Source organism: Camellia sinensis, chromosome 7, assembly GCF_055761805.1.
Source record: "Camellia sinensis isolate YWXY chromosome 7, ASM5576180v1, whole genome shotgun sequence".
Classification (NCBI taxonomy): Eukaryota; Viridiplantae; Streptophyta; class Magnoliopsida; order Ericales; family Theaceae; genus Camellia; species Camellia sinensis.
In genome coordinates, this window is record NC_138967.1 from 55,140,044 (window position 1) to 55,167,052 (window position 27,009).

General features: G+C 39.3%; 1 protein-coding gene across 2 annotated transcripts in view; it reads left to right on the top strand.

The window, feature by feature from the left end:
- RAD50 (DNA repair-recombination protein (RAD50)) overlaps positions 1–27,009 on the top strand; it is a 121,943-nt gene that overhangs the window by 82,525 nt on the left and 12,409 nt on the right. For both annotated transcript variants that reach the window (XR_014335337.1, XM_082877962.1), the window contains exons 17-18: positions 8,686–8,894; positions 9,152–9,353. Coding sequence is in view for 1 of the 2 variants with exons in the window: in XM_082877962.1 (XP_082734088.1) it covers positions 8,686–8,894; positions 9,152–9,353 (411 nt within the window). In the remaining variant the exon portion in view is untranslated. The remainder of the gene's footprint in view (positions 1–8,685; positions 8,895–9,151; positions 9,354–27,009) is intronic.

Sequence of the window (27,009 nt, forward strand, 5' to 3'; positions counted from 1 at the left end):
CGATAGGAAGCAGAAAAACATGTATTAAACCAACCCAACCTGTTTGGAGGATGACGCGCTGGAGTAGGATATCGGTGTGCAACAGGATCAGAGTCGTCAGAAACAGGAGGATCAGCAGCAGGTGCAGAGACAACCAGTGGTGGAGGACGTGCCTTGCGACGAGAATAAACTAACAACGAAGGAGGAGAAAAAACTGAATGAGGAGAAGCAGCCAGAGGTGAAGTAGGAGGAGAAGATGGAACAAGCTCAGGAGGAACTGTGGAGATGTACTCATCAGACGGGACCTCAGAAGGAAATGGATCAATATGAACCAAATCCTCTTTGGAAACTAGGGCGGTGAAAGGAGGAAACTGAAAGTAAGGTAGACGTTCAAGAAAGACAACATGGCGGGAGACATAAAGGCGACGGGAAACAGGGTCATAACAGCAATAACCTTTCTGAGTAAGACTATAACCCAAAAAGACACATAGGACAGGCCGGACACTAAGTTTGGTCCTATCTTTACGGGGTAAAAGAACAAAATAAGCAGATCCAAACACACGAAGGAGAGAGTAATTAGGAGTTTGAGAAAATAGAGCCTCATAAGGAGACCGACCAGAAAGAAGGGGGGTAGGCATACGGTTGAGAAGAAAAGCAGCAGTAAGAACTGACTCACCCTAAAATGGAGCCGGTGTATCAGTACAAGAAATTTGGTGAATCGTACCCAAATTGGCCAAGTAATCACAAAATTCAGTTTTAAAGTATTCCTTACCCAAGTCAAACCGCAATAATTTAATAGTAGACCCAAACTGTGTAGTGACCATAGATTGGAAAGTACAGTATATCTGGTAGAAGTCAGACTTATGAGTCATAAGATAAACCCAGGTTTAATGGGTACAGTCATCAACAAATGACACATAGTATGCAGAACCTCCTCTGGTGAGAACAGGAGAAGGGCCCCAAACATCAGTATGAACTAAAGAAAATGTTGTATCAGATATAAAAGTACTTTTATGAAAAGGTAAGGCAGTCATTTTGGCAAGTTTACACCCTTAACATTCAGTAAGTTCACTAGGAGAAACTTTATCCAATATACCAGACTGAGCTAAAGACCGTAAGCGATCAGCAGACAAATGCCCCAATCTAGAATGCCACAAGTAGAAAGGACTAAACAGAGAATCTAATTGAAAAAATGAAAAGGCAGTCGGAGAGGTTGCCATAGGCAGATGTAAGCTCTCCACCACATAGAGGTCTCCAACTTTACGGTCGGTCCCAATCTGTTGCTTGGACATCCGATCCTGCACAGAACAGATAGAAGAAGAAAAGATAACATCAAAACTAGAGGCATCAAGCTGACTGATAGATAATAAACTGACAAATAACTGAGGAACATAAAGGATAGATGGAATAGAGACAGTAGACATAGCAGACGGTAAGGTAGACCCAACAGATATAATAGGCATACTAGACCCATTAGCAGCATTAACGGTAATAGGAAAGGGAGGGGGAGTACAATTTTGAAGTAAGGTGAGATGGAGAGTCATATGATGATAGGCACCAGAGTCAAAAATCCAAACAGACGAAGAGATACCGGAAGAAGACCCAAGCAAACCTGAATAAGGAGAGGAAACAATGGAGGCAGATAGGGATGGCTGGCTAATCTGAGCACTCAAGGAAGCCAAGTCAAGATCAAGAGCTGGAGCAGATGCGGTAAAACCGACTGGAGGTCGAACAATACTCAAAGGAGAGGTACGGAACTGGATCGAAAACTGCTGAGAAAACGAAGCAGACAGACATCTATTCTTGGGACAATGGTACTTCCAATGACCTATATGATGGCAGTAGGCACATTCATCCGAAGCCAGAGACATCATAATAACTAGAAAACTGAGTGGTTCAAGTGTAATAAACCTAGAATAGAACAAAATAGGCAAACCAGGGGTTCAAGTGTAATAAACAAAATTTTGTAAGGTCAAAATGCAATAACAGATAACTGAGTGGTCAACTATAACAAACTAATTATAGTACCAAATACTCAATGGGTCAAACACGATCAAAGCAAATCAGAAGTACACCAGAGAACTGAAGTAGAACTAGAGAGAAGTCTTAGCTGAGAGGAGTCGGAGCACAACTAACCACGTCGATCAGATGGGTCGACCAGATGGGTCACCCAACCAAGTCAACTAGAGAGAAGAGGCGAACCACGTCGGAGGGGTGTCCTTTGGTGAGAGAGAAGACCAACAAACCAAAATCAGACACCAGGTGGGTCGTGAGCCAGATGGGTCACGATGCAGAGGCAGATGGGTTGTGATGGATCGCGGTTTAGGTTGAGAGTTGGAGCAGAGATACAAACGAGGGACTTCGCCAGAAGAGATGAATCGTGATTCCGACAGGTAGGTTACGATTTCAGTGAGATCAGAGGTTGATAGTGAGCACTACTTTCGAGGCTGATTAGGTTTTCAAATACTGCTCTCATACCATGTAAGATTTCTAAATAGCTTTCTGTATATTCAATTGTGTAGAATACAAAGATTACAACCAATGTTTATAGTAATTCTAAAGCTAATTATAATAGGAAATAATCTTATACAATCAATCGAATATCAACCTACCTAATTGATACATAATACTATAATTACATAATACCATATTCGCACACTCACAACACCCACCAACACCTCAGCAACAGTGGCAATACCAAAAATCAAAGGGAACCGCAATTCTAAAGGGAGGTCACCACACCACCTATCCCGTCAAAACTGAACTCGATCGCCCATGCCTACCTTAAGTTTCACCCTCTTCCAAAACTCCTCTCACTCCAGCCAAACCCCTTTCCATAGACCATGGCTATGCGATTGCCCCACCCGCCCTAAACACCACCCTTCATTCCCTACACCAAACTTTGTTACCACCACCCTTCTCCAGAGACGGTTTTGCTCCTCCACAAAACGCCGCAACCACTTCCCTAACAAGGCCACATTAAACAAGACCAACCTTCGAATCCCCAAACCCTCATTCACCTTGGGATGGCAAATCCAATCCCAGGCCACCAAGTGATACTGAAAACCCTCCCCTCCCCCCCCCCCCCCCTATTACCCCACAAGAATCCCTCTGTAATTTCTCAATCCGCTTCGTCATTGAAACCAGAATCAGATGGACGGACATAAAGTAAGTTGGAATACTGAATAGAACACTCTTAATCAATGTAAGTCTACGGCCTTTTGATAAATACTGCTGTTTCCATCCTGTCAACCGCCGTTGCACACGATTCACCACCCCCTCCCACCCCCTCTTGGCCTTAAAAGACGCCCCCAAATGTAATCCCAAATATGAAACTGGCAGAGACACCACCTTGCACCCCAGAATAACTGCCAACACTAGAATCCTTGCCACCTCCCCCACTGGAATCAGTTTTGACTTTGCTAGGTTCACCCGAAGTCTTGAAACTGCCTCAAAGCACAACAGCCTAAGAAGCACGGACACTTCTAAGAAGGTGACGTATCCGTGTCGTGTCCGTGTCGGACACCGACACTCTTCGGACACTTCCCGACACGTGTCCGACACTCCTCAAAATGTGTCCTGTTTTTTAATTTTTCTTAAAGATCCGGACACTTTTTGGACACTTGGAGGACACATGTGTTTATCGCTTAAACACACGTGTCCATCAATTAGACATGGGTGAAACTAATTATAAGTTTGAACAAAACAATTTAAGATACAAAATAAAACAAAAACCATATGAATTTATAGGAATTAGTGTCATATTGCATTTTTTATTATCTTTGAATGATATATCTATATATATAACATATAATAAATATATATAGAATTATATATTTTATGCGTGTCCCCCACGTGTCGTGTCCTACATTTTTTGAAAATTAGCGTGTCGGCGTGTCCGTGTCCTCTCCGTGTCGTGTCGCGTGTCCGTGTCCATGCTTCTTAGACAACAGCACACATCTCAATTAACCAATCTGATCAACATCTGCATCACAAAAAATGAGCGCATCATCAGCATAGAACAAATGGAAAACCGTCAGAACTGTTGGATCCACCCCCACCTCAAACCCTTGCAACAGACCTCCTTGGCTCGTAACAATTATTAGTTTTTCACGTAGTTAAATAATGTACAGTAAGAAAATAAGAAGAATGAAAGCAGAAGAAAAATGACAATATACGATTAATGAGATAAATGAAAAACTTGGGTTCTTTCCCTTAGAAACATATTTTTATTAGAGTGGTCCAAAGTATATAACTATCCCACTGAACAAAGCATAGAACCATAACACATAGCACTTAACCCAAGTTTGTGCATATATCTCTCTCATAACCAACTTGCAAACAATGGAATGAAAAACTTACTATTAAGGTTTTTGGTACAAAAGGTATACAAATTTAACCCTTATTCAGCTTCTCCTTGGTCAATTGTTTGTCAATCTTCATACATTTGGTTTTACCGTGCTAAACTAGGTTATGAGCAATAGTAATAGTAGCTTAACTATCACAATACAACTTAATAGTGTTACCACATATACTCCCCCCTAAGGTTTGAAACCATATAAGCTAACAAGTACTATGAGACATAGCCCTATACCTTGCCTCTGCACTGGATCTAACCACCATTGATTGCTGTTGCTTCGCCAAGTAAACTGATTCCCCCAAAGGTACAGTTTCGTGAAGTAGACTTTTTATTATCAACTAAACCTATCCAATCTGCATCAGTTAATGCCTCCAATCTCATGTCACCATAATTGGAACAAGATTTATTTTCCAGGAGTTGACTTGAGATACCTCAAAAGATGATGTATTGTATCTAGATGCTCGGAATAAAGTTCATGCATAAACTGACTAGCCACCCCTACTACATAGACAATGTCTGACTGAGGGATAGATATATGAGTTTTCTTATTAATCTCTGGAACCTCTCCTTTTCTACATGATCACTCACATCACTATTTAAGTTGATAATTAGCCTCAATTAGAGACTCTGTTGGCTTACACTGCAAGATGCTTGGTGCACCAAGAAGATCAAGAATGCACTTTCTCGTAGAGATAAAGGCGTCCTTGTTTGATTTGGCAACTTCAATCCCGAGAACGTATCTCCAGGGACTTTAGTCTTTAATCTCAAATTCCTTAGCTAACCTTATCTTGAGTTGAGCCACTTCCTCCGTATCATTGTGTTTCCACTGTCATTCATATATATAATAATCTTACCATTGTTTCATTTGATAAACAATGTGATCTACATGGCTTTGCTTGTTTCCAAACTCAGGATGACCTTAAGTAACCAATCTAAACATGCTTTAGGAGATTATTGTAACCTGCCTTTGTCAACCTAAAAACCTCCCCAAATCACCATAAAGAAATGCATTCTTCACATCCTACTTCTGTAAGGGCTAATTCAGATTGGCTGGCTGGACATGAAATATAATTTATATTTGTCACAGGAGCGAAGGTTTCCAGATAGTTGCTGCCATATGTATGAATTCCTTGTCAACAAGTCTTTCCTTGCATCTCTCAATTGTCTCAGCTGTTTTTGGCAATTGCTGGTGGAGTTTGGTTGGGAAATCATATTTTAATGTGGTTCGATAAGGGGAAGGTAGAAACATGGCAGGTTTCACCGGTGAGTAATCGTTGTTTGGGAAGAGACAGGTGAAGTGGTCGGTGACTGAAAGTACAATGACATTGGTAATGGATGTTTGAGTAATCGATGCATTCACGTCTGTTTGATTGTGTTGGAATCCTAGTTGGAAACGTCACAACTGTTGTTTCAACTTCTACAGAGCAATCTTGCCTTGGGATTTACAAAGAAAATTTAAATTAATAAAAGGTAATTTTGGAAAGTAAAAGTGTAGAAAACGGGTGACATCTTTTATTTTTTCTAGTAGAGATTATATGCGTTATATTTATCATGTATATGTATATGTTATGTATACATGTTATAAACATATATAATTTACTTAGTTTCATTTATTTTAAAATAAAATGATTCACTTAAGTTGGAAGATATACTTACCCAAGTTTATATGAAGGATGTAATGGCTAAATATTAAACTTTTGTGCCAATTTATTACAAAATGATTAGTTTTTTTTTTTTAATCTTATAATACATTTTTATTTAATATAAGGATTTGTTGGGTGGGCTCAGGATTGTATTACCAATTTAGGGCCAGGCTTGGGAGAGATTTGTAGGCCTAAAGTTAGGCCAAGCTTGGGCACAAGAGTTTTTTGATTTCTAAAATCACAAAGGCGGCAGTGTACTTATATTTGAATCATAGGGGGATAAGCGCTCCAGTCTCAAACTACAATGGGATAAAGTGAATTTTGCCTTATTATTTATATTTTTAACACGTGTATAATTATCGAGTAGGAGGTGAGGGGTTCGAACACAAAATCTATTGCTTGGTCTGATTTGAATTTTGGCAAATGTAACCCAAAACTAATTGGGAATGTGTTGAGACTTTGGAGAGGCTTCTAGCCTATGTAAACCAAGCTCAGGTGACATACAGGACTGATTTGGGACATCACACCACACATGCAGTCTGTGTCACATGTGAAGGTGATTATGAGATGAACGAAACGACGTAACAGGCATGGGTTGGAAACTTGTCTTGCAAGATCACCTAAGATCCCACTCCGATACCAAGTTAAATCATTGACTCCCATCGCATTTTAAAGCTCAAGCTATTAGAGGTGTAACTTTATCATTTATATCCTCAACAAGTCCTTTCATGGGAGTTTTACTTTTCTAGAAAGTGCAATATAGCTTTTCCATCTTCAAGATGTCTATGTTTATATACAACTTGGATGACATTGCAATTTGGATATAACAGTTTCTTCAGTGGAACTCTTTCTTTAGCTTTCAGTTGGAGAAGATAATCTTCCTACTTCCCTTTGAACAAAATCAATTTGAACGGCAGCGCTCCTAAGTGGTAGGATTTCTATTGGACAGTGGCTTATTATTAGGTCAAAATTAGAGAAATTTTATATTCTTGAACTTCTTCCTGATTACATTCTAGAAGAAAAAAAATTATGTTTTCGGAGATGGCTGCTTCTTGGGCCAATTAAAATGAACCTTAGTGGTTGTTCTCTTGGAAAGTAGGCGCAAGGTGCAAGGCGAGGAGTGGACTTTATTGAAGCAAGGCACATAGTCTTAGTAAAAAATAGATAAATTAACATAGACTAATGATTCATAATGTAATGTGTGATGTCATGAATTAATTATTTGTAATTTTTTTTTTTTTTTTAACAGAGACTCAAAGCATAGACAATGACATAATTGCAAAAAAAAAAAAAACACACACACACACACCAGCATGGAAGAAAAGCCAAAAAAAAAAAAAAACAGAGAAGAAGAAGAAGAAGAAAAAGAGGACATGTGCTTGCTTATATAAACTGCTGTTATTCTCATTTTTGCATTATTCTATCTACGGAGCAAAAATGAAAACAGAGAAGCAAGAAAAAAAATAAGAAAAGGGAAAAAAATCCCAGCCCAGCAGCAAATAGCGAAGAAGAATAAGAAAAATAAGAACTCTGCCCAGCAGGAAAAGAGAGAGAGAGGGAGGGAGAAACTGAGTCGAAGAAGTAGGAAAAAAAATGGAGAGCGAAGAAGGGGAGAGAGAGAGAGAGAAATTGAGTTGAAAAAGTAGGAAAAAAACAGAGAGCAAAGAAGAAGAGAGAGAGTCGAGACTCCAAGTCGAAGAAACAAAAAAAAAAAGCATAAAAAAACCAGAGAGCAAAGTTGAAGAAGAAGAAGAAGAGAAGAACTCACCTGGTCTCAGACAAGTTAAAGGAGAGAGAGAGAGAGAGAGAGAGAGAGAGAGAGAGAGAGACAACAAGCTTTCAAGCAAATACAAATAGAGATTAGGGCATTTCGATTGATTTGGGGTTGGGTATTCTTGCATATAGCTCAGAGTTGTAATCCTCTGTAATTTGAGCCTTTAAAAGCACGATTTGAGCCATTAGATTCATTCAGAGATCGAAAAACAAAAGTTGCGCCTAGGCGTGCGACTTGTGCCTTTTTTTGCCTCGACAAGTCGCACATAAGGCACACACCTCTTTCAAGTTGCGTCACCTTGGGTACTTGCAGGCGCAACTATTGTGTCTCGCTGCGCCTTGTGCCTAGGCGCGCCTTTCACAATACTGAACCTTGGAACCCCATAAAATGGCATTGTTATAATACAAAGTGTTTGGTTGTTCTTATTGTAAATGTATTCTAGTTACTTACCAAAACAGAAGGCCCTTTTTTTGGGGGAGTTTATGATAAATATTGAATGTTTATGATAAATAATTGTTTGTATGGTTAACTATGAGAACGTTCGAACCCCATAAAATGGCATTGTTATAACACAAAGTATTTGGTTGTTCTTATTGTAAATGTATTCTAGTTACTTACCAAAACAAAAGGCTTTCTTTTTTATTTTTTCTTTTTTTATTTATTTATTTTGAGTTTATGATAAATATTGAAGACATTCTTTTTTGCTTGTAGCAGCACTACATGATTTAGAATTCATCAGAGCTCATTTTGAAAGATATCCTTCCCCTCTTTTATCTTCCATATCTTTGTCCTTCTAGTGCTTGTATCCTTCATGGTTTGCAAAGGTCAAACCATTGCTAATATTACCTACAAGGGTTTCACTTTACATGATTTCCATTCTACACAATGCTTATTAGATTTGAGAATTAAAAGAATGTTTTTGCCTGCAGGTGTTGGGTGTGTTGGCTCAAATAAAGGCTGATAAGGACTCAGTTGAGGCCTTGGTGCAACCTGTAGACACTGCTGACAGGCTTTACCAAGAAATACATGCTCTGCAAAAGCAAGTTGATGATTTGGAGTACAAACTTGATTTTCGAGGGCAGGGTGGGAAGTCTATGGAGGAAATTCAGTTGGAGCTGAACACTTTGCAGAGCAGAAAGTATAATACTCTTGTTCTGCGAGTCATATATCTATCATTAATTTTTTTTGTTTTCTGTGCTTGATTGTCTAGAGAGGACTGTATATTCATTTTGCAAATTCCATGAACTGAATTTTTAATTTTCTGTAGTGCAGATTCAGTGTTGTGTTCTTGTCTGTGGAACTATCTAACTTTCTTGTCATGTTTACTATCAACTCGATATTATCTTATATATATATATGTCTCCTATTTGATTCTGTGTTCCCATCGGAAACCAGGGATAGTTTGCATGATGATCTTGAAAAGTTAAGAGAGGAAGAAATATTCATGTCAAATGACCTGTCAGATTTCCGGATGCGGTTGCAAACTCTGAAGGAGGATAAGGAGAAAGCAGCTAATGCATTGCGTGACATGAAAAAGGCAGAGAAAGAGTTAGATCGTTTGGCAGAGGAGAAAACTCAAGCTGATCTTGATGAGAAGGTATTTCCTTACGGATTATTTCCTTGTTAGTCACCTCTTTTGACCCGTTGATGTACTTCCGTACTTTGCATGCCACAAATGACTCCTTAGCCATACTTTGGTTGATTGGTTAATCACCGATGCTATAATATATATGGATAAGTATACTTATATTTGGTATTGTTTATGTTTACTGTTTTTGAAAAATATGTAAATGGTAAACGAAACATGTTTAACAATTGTTTTCGTTTCCAAGAAAAGGGTAAATTACACTTTTCACTCCTGTACCATAATTCCAATTTGAACAATGTTAACCCTAGATTTTAAGTGTAGTTTCAGTCCTTTTGTCCAAATTGGATGTTCAAACTCATGATTTTCCAACATGTGTCAATCACATGAGTACACTGTGTGCAAAATTTTGATGGTAGCTTGGAGAGAAGGACCAAATTAATTTGTGATAAATATATAATATTTATAGCAGTAAATGCAAAATGGTATGCTGAAACCTATGTTACTTGGAACGTGGATCGTTTTGGTACGTGAAATGGGATGCCACATGCTCTAAAATGTGGTACAATAAGGGTAAACTTACATTTAAGAATTTATGGTACTTTTAGAGTAATTTTCTTTTAACTATTAGGTATCCAATAAAATATATATATATTTTTCATTTTTGATTTTTTTGTCTTGTCAAAACTTAAGTCACTTTAGATTTTAATTTATTATATTTGATTTTTTTTATCCTAAGGTAAAATTTAAGGAAATATATTGGAAAAAACTTTTGGGATTGCTTCGGATCACTAAATTTACTATTTTGCAATGGAAGTGTACCATGTTTCGGAATGTGCGTACCAATAATTTGCTAGGGGATTAGCGTTTTTTGAAACACACTGGTACCGTACCAATGAAAAAAAGGGTACGTTGACCAGTTAACAGCGTTGTTCTCTCGTTTCTTGTATAACATTGTGCCTCTTTTCTTTTCCTCTTTTTCTCTTCCAACTTACCTCCGACAAACCCCTACCCCCACTTCCCACCCCCTTTGGCAACTCATCAAACATGTTTTCTTCTTTTTATTTTTGCTTGTTTTGAAAACACGTGTACCAAACATGGTTTTTGATTTTTTGTTATGTTTTTTGTTTTTATAAAAAAAATACACACGGACATGTCTCTTGTTTTTTTGTTAAACTTGACTGTAAACATTACCCACACATCCAAATGCATGTATACACAAATGTCCCCTCTTGGTCTCTGAACTTGGTTTATCCTATGCAACCTTTGCTTGTGCACATAAGATGCGACTCTCTACCACCTTCTTCTTAAGTAACAAGGACACACAAGATGCGACACGACGATTTCAAAAAATGTAGGACATCCCTCCTCCATAGAAGTGTTTGTGCTTCTAAACCTTTCTGTATAGCCCTGATGGCCATTGAGCTCAACGAGTTTCTCTTAGCATGAACCTGGATCTTGCATCCACCCAAATCAACAACTCAAAGACCCACAACCCAGTCTTCACCTTTACAATAGTTGGAAGTGAAGTTGCTGCTTAGTCTCTCATTCCAATCATCGAACAAGGCATCTAGTATCCCACTGGAATTGAAGTTGTTGCTTAGTCTTTGCATCCACTATGAAGAACCCACCACAATCATCCACAAATGGATAGGCAGGCCTGGTTGTCTTTTTTCCTTTAGGTAAATTAACTGGTTGCTACGTATTTTTTCTTAAAGAGCTCTCATCTCTTCGTTCATTGCTTCCTTCCATTTGGATTATTAATGGCATCCCTACTATTTTGAGGAACGAATGTAGTAGACAACTTAGAAGCATATGCATGATAAGACGATGAAAGATGATGATAAGAAACAAATTTGGAGATTTGATGCTTAGTACAAAATCTAACATTTGTATGCGTAGTGATAGAAATATTCACTCTGTTTGGCTTGGAATTTTCAAAAATAGTTTTATGAGTTTTCAGTCCGTGTTTTTTTTTAGTGAATTTTTGAAATATTTTAATCTTTTTTTTTATTGAACTTTTTTTTATTCATTTAATCTAAATACACTTAAAAAGTACAAAAGTTGTACAAAAATCTTTTAAAAATTCATTGAATACAACAAAATACTGAATGTTTGTATTCAATGAATATTTGAATTTTTTTTGCATAATTTCATACTTTTTAAGTGTATCAAGATTAAATGAATCTAAAAAAAAAAAAAAAAAAAATTGATTAAAATATTTATAAAAAATTACTAAGAACAAAAAATATATGGATTGAAAACTCAAACTTATTTTTGAAAACACCAAACCAAATAATAGATGTGGCACTCAACAATATCAATGGGTTTAAGATAAACCTTATTCTAAGGGAGATGGTTGGTAGATTGGTGTAGAACTGGTCTCATCCTTTTGTGTTCTATAGTGGACAATCCACTCCCTAATAGGTTAGTCTAGCACTTCAATTGGCTTTTTCTGCACTTCAAAATTTGTAAGATGATAACACTAAGTTGTATTGTACCCTTTTTGAGTGGGGGTACCCTAAGAAGAGACAACAAAGAGTTCTAGGATGCAACTATTGTTGGTGGATCCTAAAACAAAACTAGAAATAATTAGAAAATGAAAAGGAAATAGAGAAATCAATGTGTTGTTCAAATTTGGTCTCTCTAAACTATTTCTTTGTTGGTTAAGGTTTTCCTTGAGTTTTTTTATTGGTTTGTGTTTTGGTTTGAGGCTAGCACTATAATAAGTACAATCCTTAAAGGTCCATTAGTTTTTCTATTTTGTAATCTTAGTGGAAGATACACAATAGTGCGATAGATCATTGTAGAGAGACAGAGTTTGTGAGATTGACTGTGAGAGACTTCTATAATTCCTTTTATATTGATCTTAGTGTATCTATAGTGATTTTGTAGGCGTAGCCAGTAAATTTAGGTGAACCACATAAATCTTGTGTTGCTTTGTGATTTTGATTTTTATGTTCTTCTACTTCTCCATTTAGAATCATTATGTGCGTGATTGTCTGCTCAGGTCCTGGAGATTGGTATTATTTGTATAGACCATAACAACAATTTGGTCCTAGGACAACTAGATTATAAACATAGTAGGCAACCAAAAACAAGAAAAGGAACAGTAAAGGAAGAAGGGAAGGAAACATAGAGGACATAGACAATACCTCAATTGATAGCTTGAAATTCAAAACATTGTAAAGCATTCAATTCAAAGGTATTTAGTTGTAAGATACGATCACCCCAATATGGCTTGGGAAGATTGTGTTATTTAATTCTATAATGAGGGTTATTATTGTCATATTGTACCACTTGAGTTTAATATAAATAAGTGCTAAGGTGAAGGGTTAGTTTAAGCACCCAAAACCTAATTTCTACGTATTCTCTTTTCTTCTTTTCTCTCTTCTTAATCCTAACCCTAGTTTCTACAAATCTTTACATTCAACTTGGTATCAGAGCACCAATTCTACTCACACAATTGTTCGATAAAGCCTGGAGATCAGCACCAGGTGATTGCAAAGTGTTGATGTCATCTTCCGTATGATGACATCAGCATGACGTCACTATCCGTATGGACGTTGTGCTCCGACAAACTTGTGGGGCTACTCGGTTTTGCCTTCAGAGAATTATGGTGATTTTTGTAGAATTTTTTGAAGTTGTTTGATGTGCCTTTTCGATTTTTGAATTTTTTCAAATTTATGGCACCTATTTCTACAATCTGCAATTTCATCCCTTGTTTGGTGGTTTTGCTTGTTGGGCTCTACCCTATGGGAGCCGACTGCACCTTCTGAGGCCTTCTTTGGAGTTTGTTTTGTGTTTTGGTGCACCGGCAGTGATCTTTAATCTTCTAGAGGTTCATCTCCTTTCTTTCTATTCATGTTCTATTGTCTCTCTTCTGTTATTGTTCTGTTGCCTGTTTATTGTTGGTAGAAGTGTTGCCTTCTTCTACCCATTGCATTTTGGTTGTTCGGTGATAGTTTCAGCCAAACAGAGAGTTAGTGGTTACATAGTTCTGTCTTTTGCTATTGCTTGTGTTCAACTGTTTGCATCTCATGGCTTAAAGTAAAACCCCATTGGTTAAGGATGATGTGTCTCACCCTCCATTAGTTAAAGATGATGATTTGCCCAAATCTATTACTACCAAGAAATTGAATGGTCTGAATTACATGGTTTGGGCACATGTTGTGAAGGTGTTTTTCCGTGGAAAGAAAAAATTACACTTCCTTACGGAGCTTCCCCCTTCAGTTGAGGATACGAATTATGATGATTGGTATAGTTCGGATTCTTGTGTTATGGGATGGCTGTGGCATAGCTTGGAACTAAATGTTGCCACCACGGTTAAGTTTTGTGAAACCTCTAAGGAGATTTGGGACTCTCTTGATGAGTCTTTTTCCCAATAGAGTAATGTTTCTTGTGTGTATGAGTTGTATGAGACCATCTTTGCTACAAAGCAGTCTGGTCGTCCACTATGTGAGTATTATAGTTGTCTTAAAAATTTGTGGGATCAATTATTGCAACATCGTCCCTTTACTATAGATTTGACTCTACAGAAGCGGAATTGGGAAGAGTTTATGATTGCCTCATTGCTTACCGGTCTAGATTCAGATTTGCATGGATGCAAGGATCAGATTTTGGCAAGTGAGACTTTACCTTTAGCAACTAATGCATAGTCCCGCTTATTACGGTCTTCGTTGGGCCAAAGTTCTGTTATCCCTAGCTCCACTCCTTTACCTGGCTCCTCTTCTACTATGATCTCTGGCAATAGTAACACTCACATTGGGTCTCCTGGCACCTATGGCTCTCATGGCTCACAGCCCAGTTCTCGTGGTTATAGTGCTCGTGGAGGTGGGTCTTCTCGTGGCTCGCATGGTGGCGGAAACCGTGGTGGTCGTAGTTCCGTTTCTCGTGGTGATCGGAAATGTGATCATTGTGGTTCCATTAGTCATACTGAACCTTGGTGTTGGCAGAAGTATGGTAAGCCTAACCATGTGCATCAGGTCACCGATGTAGCTCCTTCGTCTGATTCTCATAAGGCACTCACTACTCAGATTACAGAGCTTACTTTGTTCTACTCTTCGTCCATCATCCACCGCCATCTTGGCTAGTTCAAGTAATATTACATGTATGGCTCCATCTAGCCAACCTTGGCTCCTAGATTCTAGCACTAGTTCACACATCTCTGGTAATTTATCTCTTTTCTATGATTTACATCCTGTTTCCCATAATATTGTTCTTGCCAACGGGTCATCCCAACCAGTTCGTGGTATGGGTACACTTCACCCTACCACCACTTTATCTTTACCATCTAATCTCTATGTCCATAAATTTCCCTTTAATTTACTGTCAGTTATTTTATTAACCAAAGCTCTCCACTGTTCCATAACATTTTCTCCCACTTCTTGTGTTACAGGACCTCCAGACCAAGAGGATGATTGGTTTGGGGCATGAGCAGCAGGGCTTATTTTATCTGGATAATAATCGCTTCCGTATTCCTACTTCATCCATTTTGAGTGCTGGTATCTTTCCCCTGCAGTGGCATTTTCGTTTGGGACATCCGTCTTTGGCCAAGCTTAAACTTCTTGTTCTTAGTTTGAGTCATGGGTCTACACTAGAGTGTGAAGCTTGTCAGCTTGGAAAGCATCACCATAGTTCCTTGCCTAGTCGTAGTGTTAGTCATGAGTTAGACTCTTTCGATGTAGTCCACACAGACATATGGGGTCTTTCTCGTACTTCTTCACTTTATGGTTTTTTTTATTCATATGGGGTTCTCGTACTTCTTCACTTAATGGTTTTTTTTATTTCGTTATTTTTGTGGATGATTTCTCTCAAATGACTTGGTTGTTTTTATTACGTCAGCGTTTTGAGTTACCCCATGTATTGTGTACGTTTTATAGTGAAATTCATACTCAGTTTGGTAAACATGTAAAAGTGATTCGATCTGATAATGCTTTAGAGTATACACAGTCTATTGTTGATTCCTTTTGTGTTGATCGTAGTATTATTCATTAGACTACATGTACTCACACTTCTCAACAAAATGGAGATGCTGAACGGAAACACCAACATGTGTTAGATGTTGCTTGTACCTTGTTATTTAACATGCAGGTGCCCAAACACTTCTGGATTGATGCTGGGCTCACCGCCTGCTCTCATTAATCGTATGCCCTCAATTGTGTTGCATAATCAGTCACCATTTTCCCTATTATATCCTACCCATTCACCGTTCCCTCTCCCTCCATGTGTCTTTGGTTGTGTAGCCTTTGCTCGTGTCCTTGATCCCGGTCAGGATAAGTTGTCTCCCTGTGCTCGTAAGTGTGTTTTCTTAGGGTATGCTCGTACACAGAAAGGGTATCATTGTTACCATCATGAGTCTTGTCGTTACTTGGTCAGTGCTGATGTCACTTTTTTTAGTCCACCCCTTTCTTCTCTTCTCATAGTCAATAGTTGTCTCCTGATCTTATCTCTTGTTGTGAGGGAGAGCAATCTTTTCCCACTTCTACCCTCATTTCTACTCTTCCGGTGCCGGCTATGTCCTCTTCTCCTTCCCTTTCACCAATATCTTCTCCTGTTGTTCCACCTTCATCCCCATTGCAGGTCTACCAGAGATCCCAAACTCGACGTGTTGTTGCTTATAGCCCGGCTGGTTCATCTTCTTCATCCGAGTTTCCTATCCCATCATCTCCTCCTAACTCTCTTGATTTGCCTATTGCTTTGCATCGAGGTAAACGTACTTGCACTTAACATCCTATTTCCCAGTTTGTTTCTTACGCTCGTGTTTCTCTTGTTGTTCTTTCCTTTGCTTGTAGTTTGTCTTCTCTTTCTATTCCAACCTCTTATCGGCAGGCCTTGTCTAGCTTTGGATGGAAACATGCTATGGATGAGGAAATGAGTGCTCTTCATCAGAATCAGATATGGGAGCTCACTACTCTCCCGCCTAGAATGCCAATTGTTGGGTGCTAATTTATACAGTATCTTCCTGATGGCTCTGTTGAACACCTTAAGGCTCGCTTGGTTGCCAAAGGATACACCCAAATCTATGGTGTTGACTATCTTGAGACCTTTTCTCCTGTGGCTTGCCTCAATTTCATTTGGATACTTCTCTCTCTTGTTGTCGATTGTTCTTGGCCTTTATATCAGCTTGACATAAAAAATGCCTTTCTCTATGGTGATTTGTAAAAGGAGGTCTATATGGATCAACCCTCTGGTTATGTTGTGCCTGGTAATAAGCACCTTGTTTGTCGCCTACGGAAGGGTTTTTATGGACTGAAGCAATATCCTCGTGCTTGGATTGATCCCTTCATTACTGTTGTGCTTGCCTATGGGTTTAAGTGTTCCACTTCTGATCATTCTGTTTTTGTTCCCCAATCCTCTTGTGGGGTTGTCATCTTGGTTGTTTATGTGGATAACATTATCATTTCAGGTAGCGATGTTACTGGGATTGCTGATTTAAAACACTATTTAAGCTAGCAATTTCATACTAAGGACTTGGGGAATCTTTGGTATTTTCTTGGGATTAAGGTTGCTCGTTCTTCTCAAGGGCTTTTCCTTTCTCAGGGGAAGTATATGCTTGATCTTCTCTCTAAGACTGGCCTCTTAGGTGCCCGACCCTCTGATACTCTTCTGGACTCGTCTGCCAAACTTGATGGTGAGCATGAAGAGTTATTTTCTAATGTTGGTCAATATCGTCGCTTAGTTGGGAAATTAATCTATCTCACTATTACACGTCTGGATATTACATATGCTGTGAGTGTGGTTAGTCAGTTTATGCATGCTCGTCACCATCCTCACTTTGATGTTGTGTGTCGTATTTTGCATTAAATGAAGAGTGCCCCTGGACGAGGTCTCCTGTATCGTCGTTCTACTTCTTTGCGTGTCATTGGCTTTAGTGATGCTGATTGAGTTGGTAGTTGTACTAAACGTTGTTCCACTTCTGGATATTGTACCTTTGTTGGTGATAACCTAGTTACTTGGCGGAGTAAGAAGCAGCATGTTGTTGCTCGCTCCAATGTGGAGGCTGAATATCGTGCTATGGCACATACTGCATTTGAGATGCTCTGGGTTCATTCTCTTCTGCAGGATTTTGGACTTCTCCAACTCCAATGTCCATGTGTTGTGACAATCAAGCGGCTATCTTCATTGCCAATAATCCGGTGTTTCATGAGCGCAACAAGCATATTGAGGTTGACTGTCACTTCATTTGGAATTTGTTTTTACGGAGGCAGCTTGTGACTCCCTATGTTCGGTCTGATGATCAACTAGGTGATATTCTTACTAAACCATTAGCTCGTCCTGCATTTCAACCCCTGTCTACCAAGCTGGGCATGTTTGATCTCTATGCTCCAGCTTGAGGGTGAGTGTTAGAATAGTCGTGTGTTATTTAATTCTGTAATGAGGGTTATTATTGTCATATTGTACCACTTGAGTTTAATATAAATAAGTGCTAAGGTGAAGGGTTAGTTTAAGCACCCAAAGCCTAATTTCTACGTATTATCTGTTCTACTTTTCTCTCTTCTTAATCCTAACCCTAGTTTCTACAAATCTTTACATTCAACTATGAAAAACAATAACACAGTGGCGATCTAAAGAAGATGACAATTCTTTCTTTTTGTAACACCAAAGAGTGCAAAAAGAAGCTAGTGTGTATTTATCTAAAACAAGTTTCCATATATCAATAAATTGAATTTTTTTAGTTATCATGTTCAATTGCTTCAATTCTTTATTGATAGTTGAAACTGGGTGATATAAGCATATAATTACTCTAATATTAGTTGAAGTTTTACATGGTGAAGAATTCATGATCTCAATGAGATTGAAAACTACCATGGTGAAGACTTGGTGAAGCGGAATGTTCATGAATATTTATAGAGACTTTGTTGTTTTATTTGTGTTTCATATTTTAATTATTATTTTCATTTATAATTAATTAGGATATAAGCAATATTTAGTTTCTTATTATTATATTAGGGATTGAGTTTCCAATAATAATTGGGTTAGGTTTCCTACTTTGATTAGGGTTTTTGGCTTATAAATACTACGGTTTGCATTATATTATTTAGCTTTAGATTATTGATGTTGAGTACAAGGTTGTGGCCGTTTGTGTTAGGGTTGTGCCCCTCTCCCGCTCTCCCCGTCTTCTTTTTCCCTATTGTGTAGTACATCACTTGGCCATCTCAATGAGATTGAAAACTATGGTAGATAGCGTAAATGCAAAATTTCCATTGGTCTCACAAAATGTAATGATCTCCAAACTATATAATTCATTTAATTTAAGGATATTTTATAATTCATATTTCTCAGTTATGAAGATATTTATGCAAGTATTCTTCCGTAAATATGTGTATAAAGTAAATGATAGTAGTAGATATTTATACGATCAATAACATTTCATATAACTGAGAGATGTATTACAAAAACCTACATGATGAATATTCAATAGATAACATGATATCTGATAAATACCTAAGATATTGGAAAATGACTATTGCATATTTACCAATACTTATAGACAAGGGAAGTAGTGTAAGACATCTTGAACCTCTCATGTACAAGAAACTAAAGTGACCGCTACGCTTCATCAGGTTGCCCGTACTTTGTATATATATAACATAGTCTTTGTTGTCATCCTACGATGTACTTAAAGTTCATTTTGTTACCTTTTTAACAAAGTAGACAAATCACTCTCTCTCTCTCTCTCTCTCTCTCTCTATTATAAAATAGGAAAAGTTGACTTTTTTTTTTTTTTCATTGTCTAAGTGCATATGCGGAAAACAAGATTAAGAAAAAGGATAGGTGTCACTGGGCTAATTTTTAGACTCAAATTTTTCCTGCAATGGCACTAAGTCCCAACCAATGTATGCAACTTACACACACATTTGTCAAGCATATAAGATAAAGCAACACAATAATTACAGGAAAACCCAACCTTTATTATTGCACCAACAATTACGAAGGAAAGCCTAAATGCTAGACTCTGAACACTTGATGAATTTCGAGTTTGCATGGCCATAGCTATTTATAGGCTTACAATCAGAACATTTGAAATTCAAACATGCAACTAAACATAAAGGACACATGCCACCTAGCATGGCAGTTGACTCCCCCAACTGCCAAAGGGTTAGCACAGATCTGAAACAAGCCTATAGAAATAACTATCACTAACTGCTCCTTTATTTCAGTTTTCCTTGTTCCTTCCCAGCATACCTTGTTCTGTGCATAACCTCCTATAACTGCCCCCTATGTTTTAGGAAGCCTTTATCTTGCCTTAGACAATTCAAATTGCTTAAGCCACTAGCCAAACAGAGCCCTGAGTGCCATTTGTTGGTCTTGGTCAAGCTCATCCACCTTGCTAACCAGCCAAGTGTGCACCACGATTTGCTGTCTAGCCAAGTCATGCCATCTGATTGTGTTAAACCCCGATGTATGCTGCAGCCCAGCATTAAGGTCATATTAATGCCTTACATATGCCATGCTGCCCATACTTAGGCCAAGAGTTGAGTGCCACTGCCAAACAGCACAACTGATTGTCCACCTTGTTGTTTTGGCATGCCTTTCTCATGCCGCGGTCCAGGTCTGACATAGGTGCAAGGTGCCACTAAATGTCAGGCCGCTAGCTCCCAAATGTCAAGGTGCTAACAATAGGCCATTTGATTTTAGGTGCATACCGACGAAGGGGGCTCAGTAGCCAGGGATTGAATAAACAGATGACAGGACAAGATGCATATTCTATTCTCCAATCGATTGCCTTATTATGCCTACCTGTCACTCCTACTGAACTAGCAAAGCTTTATGTGCCAACTGTTGACTCCCGTTTACTAACATATTAGTAAGTCTGTTGATGTAGTTTGAGACATTGTCTCTCTCTTTTTATTTATTTTGATTGGGAGCTTGAGGGGTTCTATGGTAATGCTGATTGTGGCTTACCATTGAAGAGGCCGTAGAAGTTCATTAGGATGCTTGAGTGCATTTGAGATAGTGTTGTTCCAGAATTTGATCCATGACGGAATTGGCCTACCTACTTATGAATTATGTGAACAATTCACTTAATGGTTGCTGTTAGAATAGTTCTTTTAGTTATTTTTGTTCTCTTGTTAATATTTACTTAAGTTGAGGGTACGATGGTCATAGTGCTACTTTAGGTTTTTTATATATATTTGAGTGATGTAAAGTTGAGGGAATTAATTGGTTTTCAATATATTCAAAAGTTCTCTCTTCTTCTTCTTCCTCCTAACTTTCAACCCTAATTTCTCCATTTTACATTCTCACTTGATATCAGAGCATAAGAGGGAAGAGTAGGAGTGAGAGAGGCTTGCTCCCCCTCACGAGAAGAGAGAATATCAGTAGATTTTGCCCAGAGGAAGAAAAAAACGGAGTAGACTAAAAAAACGTTACATCAGCACTGACAAAGTAGCGACGAGACTCAAGATGATAACACCGGTACCCTTTTTGAGTGCGAGAATAACCTAAGAACACACACTTGCGTGCACGAGGAGATAACTTATCCAACCTAGGGTCAAGAACATGGACAAAGGCCACACACCCAAAAATGCGAGGAGGCAAGGGAAAAGGAGATGTGGTGGGATATAACAGAGAATAGGGAGATGTGTGTACAACACTAGAGGGCATGCGATTGATAAGCAAACAAGCAGTGAGAACAACATCGCCCCAAAACTGTTTGGGGACATGCATATTAAACATCAGGGTGCGAGCAACATCTAGCAAATGGCGGTGTTTCCGTTCTGCAACACCATTTTGTGGGGATGTATGAGGACAACTAGTTTGATGAATAATACCATGAGCATCACAAAAGGTAGTTACAATAGATTGCACATATTCTAAGGCATTATCAGACCGAAATATCTTAATACGTTTGCCAAATTGAGTAAAGATTTCATTATAAAACTTAGAGATGATGGAAGACATATCAGATCTTTGTTTCATTAAAAACAACCAAGTCATCCGAGAGTAATCATTCACAAAAATAACAAAATAAAAGAACCCATTAACAGTAGGAGTTTTAGGACCCCAAATATCTGTATGGACAAGAGCAAAAGACTCAGACACACGACTAACACTACGACAAGGAAAAGAACTACGATGATGCTTCCCAAATTGACAGGCTTCACACTCAATCTGTCACGACCCCAAACCGCCCCTAGTAGTTTGGTGCCGTGATGGCCAGTAATCCGGGATTACCAAAGGCCAACTTACAAAATTCACACATAAACAGAGTATAATTATATATGGGGCTCACAAGTGCGGAAGTAATAATCTTAAAATACAAGTGGTCCATAAGAGCAGTGCATAAGTTACATGGAATGACATACAACTTTACATAATAATACAACTTGGATACAAATACAATAAAGTTCAAAATACATTTTTGTTTTTACATCTTGATCAAAAGGCTTCTCCAGCCGACGTGTGTAAATTACAAGCATTATAAGCCGAGAAGCATAGTTTTCAAGACTACCGACATGAAGACAAGTTAAGCCGACATAAACAAAACCCAAAACAAGCTCGCGAGTCACACCTAGGCGTCACCGCCTTCCTGCTCATCACCTACATGTTAGAATTTCCCATCTTTACCTTCACCTACTCCACTACACACTCCACTTCACCTACCTCTACTCCACTACACACTCCACTTCACCTAACCCACTACACACTCCACTTCACCTAACCCACTATCACCTCCACTACACCTACTACCACATTACCTTCACCTACTCCACTACACACTCCACTTCACCTACCTCTACTCCACTACACACTCCACTTCACCTAACCCACTATCACCTCCACTACACCTACTACCACATTTTCTTCTATATATAGATTGTATAGGAATTGTAATTAATCAATCTTGTAATTCATCAAGATATCCATCAATAATACAATTTATTCTCTTTCTCTCTCTATCAATATTTCTAACATGGTATCAGAGCAAGGTTAACAACCTACTCATTTTGCTTCACCGGCGGGCGGCAGCCTCGCCTTGGCCGCCCGCCGGACCTCTACCTATTCCATCTCTAAACAGTATTTTCGCTACATATAGATTTCCATCTCTAAACAGTACACTTGCTGCACATGCTCCTCCATTTACTCCCTGACTAAGAAATTCCTTATCAGTGTCCAAATAGCCGCTATGTATGGCTGCTTCTAACTGATCTTCTTCGTCTCTGACAAATTCAAGTGCTTTCACAATGTTCTTTCCCAGATTTTCAGCAACATAATCTGCTACCTTCTCAGAAACTCAACTTCCTTGAAAAGTGTTACCCGAGAAAAGCTGAGGAGACGTGGGGACATCCAATTTTCAGTTGTTGATAACCTGTCTGTTGCTTCTTCACCAGTAAGCCCCATGGATGCATCTGGTTCAAATCTTTCTGGAAAGGATAAACATCCAGAAGCTACTGGAATGGGCTTATTCTCTCCAAATTTGTTGGAATCACTTGGCAAGTCTGGTACACCACCCTTTTTATGCCCAGGATCTCAAGAACCTTCAATGGGCTCATCCCTTTTTTCTCCCTATTATTGTTGGTGCCCTCCTATGGCATCAATTTTTCAATACACAGTAAAACCTCCACAACTGCCTATGTCATTCACTGAATCACTATCTTTACCTCCACTTTCTTCTTTACTACCAGCTACAAGGTCTTCTAGTGTGTTGACACCAATATCACCTCTTAATGTGTCTGATCTCCCCCCTCTGGATTTTCCTACTTTGCTGCCTGAGCCACTGGTCAGGTTGCCACTATCTAGATCAAGTTCACCCCAGATCCTACCATTCACACCTCTAATGTGTGACCCTATTGTTCATATTCCAGTCATTGATGTTTGTTCCTCAGGCCAGTCTATCCCAGTTGGTGGTCTTGCTTACTATGTCACTGCACCATCAAACTTGGCAGACATGGCAGCCAATCCCTTTCATGCTCTCTTCTATTTAGAGTTCATGCTGTCAGCCTGTGCACTGTTCTCAAAAAACTTGGATTGAGGTTTCTGGATCTTCTGCTAAAGATGTGGCCAAGCAACTTAAGGAGCAACAATTTTTCTGTTGATTTTTCTGCATTACCACACCTACCATTCGAGTTTGCACAACACCCATATTTTATTCATCTCAGGGATCAACCCCGATCACATTGTTACACACAAAAAAAAAAAAAAAAAAAAAAAAAAAAAAAAAAAAAAAAACAAACAAACAAACAAAACAACCACATCCACTAGCGGATTTTTTTCTTCTCTACTCTGCAGCCGGTCTCTTCTTCTTGCCTCCGTCCTGGGCGGCCCTTGACGGTGCTGCCTCCGTGTTTCCCACTCCACTGGGCATGATCACTACTCCCTGCTCCTCCACTGCAGCATATGGTGGGCCTCCAAATCGGAACATCACGGTGGCCTTCCGCTTCAGCTCCTTATTTTCTGCTTTCAGCACACTTATCTCTGCTCGCGCATCCTTATACATGCGTTGGAGCAGAGCCAGTTGGGCGTTTAAATGCTGCACCTCATTTGTCCTACTCTGCAGCCGGTCTGACAAATTTGTGACCGCCGTCATGGTTTCCACGCATGACTTCAGAGTATATTGATTAGCCTCAATATCAGTTTGCACCGCCATTTTTTGCTCCACCGACCGCATCGGAAAGTTCAATGGAGCAAAACCAGAGGTGTTTGGTTGAGGTTCACTGGCCACCACACCAGTTATTTCTCTTGTGGGCTCGTTCAGTTCTGGAAAGAGCGTGAGCAGGTTCTGGGTAGCTGGACGGGAAGAAGAGGCCATGTTTTTGGGTTGCTAAGTGTTTCAGCGAAATAGCAATTTCAGACTGGTAATGTTCGGAAGGGTTGGTGACAGAATGGCAACAAAGTGTTCCACAGTTTCTCTCTCCGCAGAGGCAGAGTTTTTCAGCGAAGGGTTGGTTTCAGAGGTTTCAGAATGGTATGCCTCAGCCTCAGCCTTCGTCTTGGTTAAATAGCCGAGGCAGCCACGCGTATCGCGCGCCTCTTGCCGCCCGACAAACTGGCACGCCTTTTCATGGCACATCTTTTGATAAAGTGGACACGCCTTTTGATGGCACGCCTTTTGACAAAATTGGGCACACCTTTTGAGGGTGCGACTTTTTAAGGGTCCGACAAGACTCTGTAAACTGTACCGACATTTGATTCCGGTTAGCTTTTCCAAGGGTCCGACAAGACTCTGTAAACTGTCCCGACATTGATTCCGGTTAGCTCCTTTATGGGTCCGACAAGACTCTGTAAACTGTCCCGACATTGATTCCGGTTAGCTCCTTTATGGGTCCGACAAGACTCTGTAAACTGTCCCGACATTGATTCCGGTTAGTTTCTACAAGGGTCCAGCAAGACTCCGTAAACTGTCACAACATTGTCTTCTACAACGGTCCGACATGACCCCATAAACTGTCTTCTACATCGGTCTGACACCACCATACAGTGTCCTCTACAACGTTATGACACCCCATACAGTGTCTTCACCAACGGTCTGACACGACCATACAGTGTCTCCTATCCTTTTTTATTTTTATGTATTTTCTTGTTTTGTTACTCTCTCCAAACTCAAGTTGGTTAGTTTCTCTCCTCCTTGAGTTTGCGGGGGGCTGTTAGAATTTCCCATCTTTACCTTCACCTACTCCACTACACACTCCACTTCACCTACCTCTACTCCACTACACACTCCACTTCACCTAACCCACTATCACCTCCACTACACCTACTACCACATTACCTTCACCTACTCCACTACACACTCCACTTCACCTACCTCTACTCCACTACACACTCCACTTCACCTAACCCACTATCACCTCCACTACACCTACTACCACATTTTCTTCTATATATAGATTGTATAGGAATTGTAATTAATCAATCTTGTAATACATCAAGATATCCATCAATAATACAATTTATTCTCTTTCTCTCTCTATCAATATTTCTAACACTACATATATATAGAGAGGGTGAGCTTGGATACTCAGTGAATGGTATAAGAAATAAAGGGGTTTGCATGACTGGTATTCAAGGTCTTTATCAAACAATACATAACATAATAATGCAAGTCAAAGGATGAACCAAGTCCATCTAGCAAATCTGTCAAGTTTCAAGGATGCTTACTAACATCATTATAATACAAGTGATGACATCTCGGCAAACAAAACCCACTCGGTAAACCGTCAGTGGCAAACAAGGCAAGACAAGGCAAGACAAGGGAGATATCTCAATTCAAAGGTGTCGTTGCATTATAGTCCCCGGACACTAAGGACTTGTGCTACAAATGCTTAGAGTCCCCTAGCACGTACGGACTTCCAAACTTTGTGCTACAAGTGCTTATAGTCCCTTAGCACGTACGGACTTCCAAACTTTGTGCTACAAGTGCTTATAGTCCCTTAGCACGTACGGACTTCCAAGAATGTCATCAAAACAAGATATATATTTTCCAATTAGAAATAACCATTCATGCTTACAAATACTTTCCAAAACGAAGCAAAACAAGACTTTATCAAAGCGTTAGAATATAGCTTTATTAAAAATACCACTCACTTAGTTCTTCACACGCCGGGGTCAAGGCAAGTCCAAACCCTACAAACACATGGTAAAATCTGTTGAATGCACTTTCAAGCAAGTTTCACATGCATGCAGATGATCTCGGTATTCTCCAAGACTAAGTCAAATCAAGACAAACACAATTCTTTATTTCGGAAAAACAGGCTGGGCGACTACCAGGTCTAGGCCGAGGTTCCACATCCCCTGGCCGAGGTGTGGCCTCGATGGCCACATTCAAAGGAGTGAAGTCGGAAAAGTCTGGGTTTTCCTTTTTCTTGAAGAACATGAAGATCATGCACATGAGGAAGATGAATGCAAAGATCGTGATTTGCTATTACAAAATCTGAGATTTCATGCTATGAGTTCAGAAACATGGACCTGGGCACCCATATTTTAGGATCTAGTGAGAACAAACACAAAAACATGAAACTTAATGCAAACTTTCAGATTATTCAAGACCTTTCTTTCAAGAACACATGAACACCACTTTCTCTTTCTAAAACCAACTTTAAATCGATGCATGTCATGCAAAACGGGTTCGATCATGCAATGCAGCTAGATGATCAATAAGAATGATAAGAGTAGATCGAGAATCTAACCTCAATACGCGAATCTAATGGTTTGACCTCTAAGAATCAAGCTTGAAACTCACTCTCTCACTCTAAACTTCTTCTTCTAGAGCTTCTCTCTCCTCACAAACAAAGACATATAGCAAATGATACACTTCTAAGTCTGCTGGCTAACTTAACCCTCTACAGAGGCACGTGGCAGCGGCTGGTTGGTGCTACACAGAAAAGCGGCTGAGTGACAAGACAAAATTATGACAAAGTGTGTTCAACAAGCAAGATGGCATGGGCACTCTGGCGAGTAATGATCTCGGCTAAGAGTAAGATATCGGCAAGTAGGGAACAATGACCTCGGCTAGGAAGGACAACACTTGACTAAGCTATGCCACACCTTGGCCTAGATGTGCCACACCTCGGTCTAGGTCATACCTCTCCGGGGCAAGATCACTTTGGTGCAAAGGTAACATCTCGGCCCAGATAATTCACATCTCGGCCCTGGTGATGAACATCTCGGCCTAGATAATGATATCTCGGCCAGTATGTCCAGGCGAGGTTAGAGATCAAACAAA